Raw genomic sequence first — 7,595 nt, 5'->3', positions numbered from 1 at the left:
ATATTCATAATATATCATCATTGATTTTTCATTAATCATTTTCAAAAGTTTTAAAGATACTTAAGGTAATTTTCATTTACAAGAGCAGATAACTAAATTATTTCTAGAGGTTTAGTTGTCTGGGATAGACCTCAGATATGTGCAATTTTTAAAATGACAATGTTACATTCTGGTTCATAACTACTTACCCAAGGTGTTTAGGAGCATATTACTAAATAAATTAATTTTAAGCATGTGATACAGCTTATGAGAGGATAGAAGAAATTAATAAGTAGTTATACATAATTTTATTTTTAAATAAAAATAAATAAATGAATATCAGACTTTGTTTTATTTTTTTTTAAATAAAGCAATGGAATATTTAAAATACCTATCACTTCCAGTAAGGTAAAGACAGTTCATTATCTGAATTCAGAGTTTATTTGGAATCTTTCTGTTTTCCTTCCACTAGAAACTTTCAAAGGTTGCTTTTTCCATTTAAATATTTTTAAAGGTTCAAAATGTCTAGGGGAAAAACGGGAATATTGAATGTGTCAGTTGTCTGCTCTCTACACTAACAAATATCTCCTTTGATTGACACTATAACTTTCTAGTATATATCAAGATTTCTAAATACTGATCTTTACCAACCCAAAGAGAGCTTTTTCTTATATAACCAAATGATACTGTACACATTACAAAAGTCATACAAAAATTCAAAATTTTAATACAAACAGAATCCAAATCATAGAGAACACAGATGCACAGAGAGAATCAGACTTCATGATATCCACACTAGCATTTGTCTCTTCCTTCATTCGAGCTGTGGCAGGTTCAATTTGAATTCCCTATTTAATTCTTCAGATAAATGGATCAAGAGATGCCTTCTAATGACCGTGTTACATGCTCTGCTGTGTTCTAAATGTCTTCAATTCTTTTGAGGCTCCCTGAATTTTCAAAATGAAATGGCTCATTTGCAGATGGTTTGAGCATCACATTTTTAGAGAACCAACTAGAGCCACTGAATGGAAAGTAACGAAATACAGTGACTTTGAAATTATTAAGCATTCTTCCCCTTAACCAGAAGCTACAATTACTATGATAAATTCTTTCAACAAATATTGTTGGGAGACATTAATGTATAGGGCTACTCTTTTCTGTGTGCTGTTTTATCTTGATGTCTTGACAAACAGATGGGGTGTTGGCAGCAAAGTTATTCTATTTCTTCATCATCAAAGTATGTGGCATATCTGTTTGAAAGTTTCTTGCCCCTTCAGGTTACTTCAATACCTCATTATCGTCTCATTTGTAGAAGTCAGGGCCATGTGTTCACCAAGTTCAATGTGATTTTTTTTCTTCCTAGCTTTCTCTATGACTATATCAGGACCTTGGAGCTCCTTCTGGTCAACACATTGTAAGTGAAAGTTATGAGTGTCAATTTAAGCTGACCAGTGACAATAGCTAGTCACACATTTCAGATGGTAAAGCTACAACAAAGCAAGCCCCTATGCTGGACATGTGGCATAAATGAAATATAAGAATTGTTACATGAATCTATTGAAATGTTGAGGGTATTTGTTCTCCTAGCAGAGCTTATCTTACTCTATTAACACATGATGACTACAGCACTCCCACCAAGTTCCAAATGTCCATATATTTCATATATCACAAGTACACTCTACTAACCACTCTATTCAACTGTCTCCTTGTGCTGAGGCAATTCCAAGGGCTAACCATGCCCTACATTTTCATCTATTGCCTGCAAACACCTTGTTAAAAAGATGGTTTGTAGTCTTCCTTGGCTGGAGAAAATCAGAGCCTACAAGAGTAAAGAGGAGTAAAAGAGAGGTAAAAATTAACGGTTCTTAAATGTTTTGTGCATCAGGATCACGTGAGAAGTTTAAATGCAGACCTGCCCCACCTTAGAGACCCTTGTGTAGTTAATCTAGGATCAAGAAATATGCATTTCCATATGAATGTGAAATGATTCCTGTGAGGGATACATTTCATGAAGACTTGAATAAAACCCGGGTTTAGGATTTCTCTCTTGTGATCTGCATAGGGAAAATGGAAAGGGCTTGAAAGATTTCCTATAGGTTCTCCTTGCATCCTTTCCCAAGTTTGACCTATATAAGACCTTATTCAAATAACAATGTCCATGAGCTAAGGAGACAGCCCTTTGGGGAAGGGAAGTGTCCTGGGGTCTTCATTTGAATTGCCACCCCCCCCCAAGTGATTCTTTGATGTGCAGAAGTTTGAAACCATTGCCAAAGGATTTGTCTGTCTTTCTGTTCATATTTTAATGGTTAGTTCAATTTATTATTCATGCTTTTTTCTGAACAGGAACATTAGTTTTTCCAACTGCTTTAAATCTTCAATCTGGAAGTGAAAATATTATTATTAGAATTTTTAATAGTGAAAAAAGGAAGTCACTCTGGAATTGTCAGTGTCATATCTGCTAAAATATTACATTTGTTTTCCAGATAAGGGGTGAATATATATTGATATTTCATTAAGAATAATATAAATAATTTATTTCAAGGAAAAACTAAGACCATAGTGTAAAAAAGGGTCCTACTTCTTAAAATTACAACATGTAAAAATTAAGTTCTATAGAATCATAATATGAAAAGGTCAAACAATACAACAAACTTAATAAAACCTTTAATTAGCCGTGCATAGGGTTTACATTAACTAATTTTTAAAATTTTAATGTGTTATAGTTCTGAAGTAATTTCATCTTGATGAATTCATAATATAAATACTTCCACTTGAATACTCCAGGGTTGGCTCTAGCATTGGCACTGGATACCTTATTAGAAGGCTGAGGTAGAAACCCAAGTCTTTCGCTAATTGGCTGATTATCATTTAAGCTAGATAATAGGTTTCTGTTCTCAACTGTTCAAGGTATTTTATGAAAGTAAAAGATAGTTGATCTGTGTGAAATAAATTTGTAGTATACTATTCAATACCCACAACACCCAGTGAAATTAATATCTTCTAAGTTTTCATTAAGAGATTAAAGTTTGAAGAGACCATGATTAAACAGAAAGGAGAGACACAAGACTCTATTAGACTTTAAATTTATGCTTTTAAAAGGCGATATTTCTTAACAATGATATATTAATTTAGTCTACAATTATGTCATTTCAATTATGGATACTTAAGGCTCATAAGAAAAAAATTTTGCCTATAATCATATGCCTCATTGAAGTACATGGCTCTAAATATCAAATTCAACTGTGGCATGATAGATCAAGGAATAATAGCATAATTTCCTAGACTTTCTCCATATAGTAAAATACTGTCCATTATCTTTTTGATCCCTATATAGCTAATGTACAAAACTATTACTTTATACCACTTATGCTGTACTTATATTGTCAAAGGAAATTGATACCAACCAAAATTTAGCTTTGGGAGCTCCAAAAGTGTATGGCTATATATAATAAGAGATCATGTTAATTTCCATGCTCTGCCATTAGTTCTTGCATTTAGTTTTATCCCCTTAAAATATAATTGGTAAGTTACAAAAGTAATTTTTCAACTATTTCCAAAGATATTTTACAGTTTGGGCATACTATATTGATCAGATTAACACTGGATTGGGGATTTCTCTGAGAGTATTTAGAACCATTTATATTACCTATTGTAATATAAATGGAGAGAAACCACTGTCTGTCTTCCCAGTTCAGATGCTTAAACGTACATCAAGAATGGATTACTCTCTTCAAGAAGGGGTGTAATATAGAACCAGATCATTGGTTGTGCTAAGTCATTTCCTGCTGAATATACAGTTATGGTGGCCTGTCATTTCCGAATTAAAATTTACATGGTAAATCACATTTACTTTGGAGGACCTTCATCTGTTTAGCTTCAGAGAAAGTACCTTCTAATTTCTAGTTTCAAGACAGAAATGATCTTCTGATTCCCTCTTTAAGAAAGTTAGAATTTTCTTTCTCCACTACTCTGTTACTGATTGGGAGAGGCCACACTCATTAGGCTAAGCTCACTAGCAGCCAGGACTAAGGTATTGGAGGTGACTGTATTGAAAGGTGGCATGGCTAGTATGGTCTCTTGATCTTTTTGATACGCTTCCATTCAGAAATTACAGATGTTTTTGCTTCTAGTTTTCTTGCAGTAAACCCAACGGGCAGGGAACCTTTATATAACAGATAGAAGACACACTGTTTTTCAGCTTTTTCTCCTGTGCTGGAATGTTACGTCAGATCAGCCCTATTCTGATGGCCCAGATGTCTTCAATTTGGGGAGAGGATAAACATTCCCTATTACATCCTTAGGGCCAGCTTATGTTCCCCAGTACCAGTACTGTCTAGGACACTTGGATTCCCATTTTTGACATATGTTCTTTGGCTGAATACTTTAGTTCTGAAATTATAAATTAGTATCCTTCAGGCTAAATATGTCTCCCAGATGTGTTTTGCTTAGCTCTTTGCTTTTCTTTTATTTTTATAACTCCATAATTGAGAGTATATACAAAAATCTAGATTTTTAGTTTCTCTTGAAAAAAATTACAAAATCTGACAACACAGGGCTAAATCAGTAGCAGCAATCAAATGGAGCTGACTAAAAGCTTACTCCTTTTGTATAAAATATATGTTCTTCAGTTACTTGCAGACCCAGGGATTCCCCATCATGCTCCTAACTAACTAACTCAAGTGCCACCTGCCTTTTATTGTTATGCGAATATGTTGGCAAAAAATAAATATTTTTCTGTACCTCTATCCTATTCATGGATAGATGGTCCCTGTATTATGCTTGTGTCTAGCCATCCTTTATTTTTTCCTTATCTTCTAATTCTTATAGGCACTAGGCATTTAAGATCCCTTCTCAGAATTCTGAATGAGAAGAAGGAATTCAGGCACCAAACTCCCCCCAAAATCCCTTAAAAGACTGAGTTTTTCATCATCTGTCACTTTAAAAAAAATTAGATTTTTATGTAAAATCCCATTTCATTTAAATACTTTCTCACTGTCTTTTGGAACTTTCCCAGATTTCTCTCTATACACCTCAGAAGAAACAAAAGGGATACTTCAGTTTTTCCTGTTCTCTAAACCTAATCTCAATTTTCTGAAATGGAATACTCCTCAGATTTGAATACAAAAGCCAGAATAGGTAGAAGGGAAGAGAGAAATTAAAAATTTGTTAGTACAAATGAAATGACATAAAAATATAACTTTATTGATGCTAACAATGTTAGGAAATTTAGAGCACACTAGTTTACAGTGAGACAGAGAACACCATATATCCCTGGTTGGGTATGTTTGATTCTTTGAGGGAAAATGTGCTGTAGGTTTTCTCTGGAGCTTTGTCCTGAAACTTTCACCAGAACCAGCTCTTTCCCATGGTGCTCCCTGGGGAAATGTACACCCTACAGTGTCATAGTCCAAGTACACCTTACTAAGATCAATCAACTAACTCATAGGAAACATACTTAAAATCTTAGCTTGGGTTTAAACCTTTGGGAAAGATAGAGGTTCAGACTTTAGGCAACTTTCACATACTGACCTTCTAGGACCCAAGAAGAGTGTGCTCTTCTGAGGCCGTTAGAGGCAATAACTCTGGATTCAGGTCCTTCAGGTCTTTTGTCTCCTAGAAATAAATAGTTTTTAAAAATCAATAAAAGGGATATACATCTGATAGTCCATTAGATGATAAAAATGTCAGTCATTCCCTAAGCTTCATGACATGAAGAGGACTGGTAGAGAGAGAAGCCACCACCCACCCCACACAGTAATTATAGGATATAAAAGTCATTGTTATTGGACAAATCTGTGAAATGGTGAAGAGCAAGAGCTGAGATCTGGGGAGCAGGGGGTTCCAATCTTGTGCCATTTTGTATCCATTGAGTTTCTGACTCTTGGGGAACAGGCTTACAGAGGTGTGTCTCCCACTGGGGCTGCGTCTGCATCTCTGCCCGGCTCTTGCTCCTGAGGTGACTCTCTCCCTCACAGTAGGTGACACAGCAGCGACAGGCTGCAGAGGGCTTCCCTCGGTGCTTGGACAAGGTGCCAGGGTCAGGAGGGGCACCTGGAGCCCTCTCTGAGCTCTGGAGCTCCTGGGGCTCTTTCAAACGACTTCTTCTCCTCTGAACGTGATCCAGACTGATGTCCGACTGAGAAGAGCAGCTCTCATTCCAGCCCGAACTGGCACTCAGACTTCTCAGGGGAAGAGCCAACCTCAAGGCCTTCCAGAATTTGGAGCCAGAATGTTTGGACTTTTCTCCTTTCCAGCTTACAAAGGACACTGATTCCTTCAGCTGCAGGATGCCTGGGTGTGGATGCTCAAGGGGACGGTACTCCACCACAATGAGCTTGGTGGCAATAGAGTTCTGGCACATGACACCCAGTTTAAACTCCAACATGCTGATGCTCTTTTCTGTCACGTAGTCTGGGCTCAGGACAACAATCATCCTTCGGCTCCTCTGAATGAAATCAAAAACTGCTTCCACTGTATCTACAGGAAAATGAAAAGATGGCACGGTGTCCGTGAAAACTTCTATACATCCCAGTACATCACTGTGCATCTGACAAAGGACAGGCAACGAACAGACATTTGGAAAATATAGGATCTCAGTGCTAAAGAATCCACCTAGTCAGGAAATTAAGGAATGTCATCTGTACCTTTATTATTAATAGTTTCAAAGGATTTGCTACCTTCAAGGATGAGGAAGGATTTGAATTGAATATGTCCCCATTGCAAAACCCCCTACTTGTAGTAGTCCCTTCTTGAATAGTCTTTCTTTACTATTAGAAAAGAAAAGCCAGAATATGGTTCAAGAATTAAGAGAACCATCTCTAAAATCCAGTTAATTTGGGGCTGTAGATTATTGCTTCTTTTGAAATCTTCGTAACTGCAAGTTTTATCTGATGGTCTTAGATCTGACATCTTCAAATGTTTGAAATATTTGACAACTTTTGTGATGTTACTGTATTTTCTTCTTACCTGTAGATTAAATAAATTTAGGATTTCTCTTTTTTTCCATAAATGACGTAATTTCCAGTCTTTTTCTAACTTTTATCATTTTCCTCTGAATAATATTCAGTTCTATATGTATCTTCTAAGAATAGCACTTTGAATAGCAAAGGAAATGTTCTTGACATAGTCTGATTGGTAAAGACCAATTGGAATTACCACTTCCAAAGATCCTCAGTTATATCCCTTGGTACTTAACATTTTTGGACATAGTACTGATTTTATTATCAACTAAGATTTATTTCCTTCCTTCCTTCTCTTCTTTATGTGTAAGTGTGTATGTTTGTGTATGTGTATGTGTGTGTTGTAAAAACTGACCTTATAATCGAGAAGAAGCAAAAATAATGACAATAGACAAAAATCAATAAATTAGTTAATAGTTCTGGCAAAGCATTCATTTCTAACAGTTGCTAAGGTAGATTTGGACAGATCCCAAAGGAAACTTCTTCAAATAAATGCAGTTCTTAACTCACTGTGAGATTTGGGAACTTATACAATGCGATTATCTTAAGTAAAGGAACTTCAGATGTGTGAATCATAGCCACAGACAACTCTGAAATCACGTGCCAAAGACAGACTGAGGTTGTGCCCACACTTTTTGAGAGACTTTTCAGTTTGTC

The 7,595-nt window shown here is 35.8% G+C and overlaps 1 protein-coding gene across 4 annotated transcripts in view; it reads right to left on the bottom strand.

The window, feature by feature from the left end:
• Positions 1-683: 683 nt before the first annotated feature.
• Positions 684-7,595, bottom strand: part of Il1rap (interleukin 1 receptor accessory protein) — a 136,872-nt gene continuing 129,960 nt past the window's right edge. The window contains exons 11-12 of one of the 4 annotated variants that reach the window (XM_021721417.3): positions 5,509-5,592; positions 684-1,798 (exon numbers count right to left, since the gene is read on the bottom strand). In XM_021721417.3, the coding sequence (XP_021577092.1) occupies positions 1,728-1,798; positions 5,509-5,592 (155 nt within the window). In that variant the 3' untranslated portion in view covers positions 684-1,727. The other 3 variants (XM_040270149.2, XM_078043871.1, XM_005342374.4) reach the window with 3 other exon arrangements.

This window comes from Ictidomys tridecemlineatus, chromosome 3 (genome assembly GCF_052094955.1).
Source record: "Ictidomys tridecemlineatus isolate mIctTri1 chromosome 3, mIctTri1.hap1, whole genome shotgun sequence".
Lineage (NCBI taxonomy): Eukaryota > Metazoa > Chordata > Mammalia > Rodentia > Sciuridae > Ictidomys > Ictidomys tridecemlineatus.
Note: the sequence above shows the minus strand (reverse complement) of the source record. Positions and strands in the feature narration are given on the sequence as shown.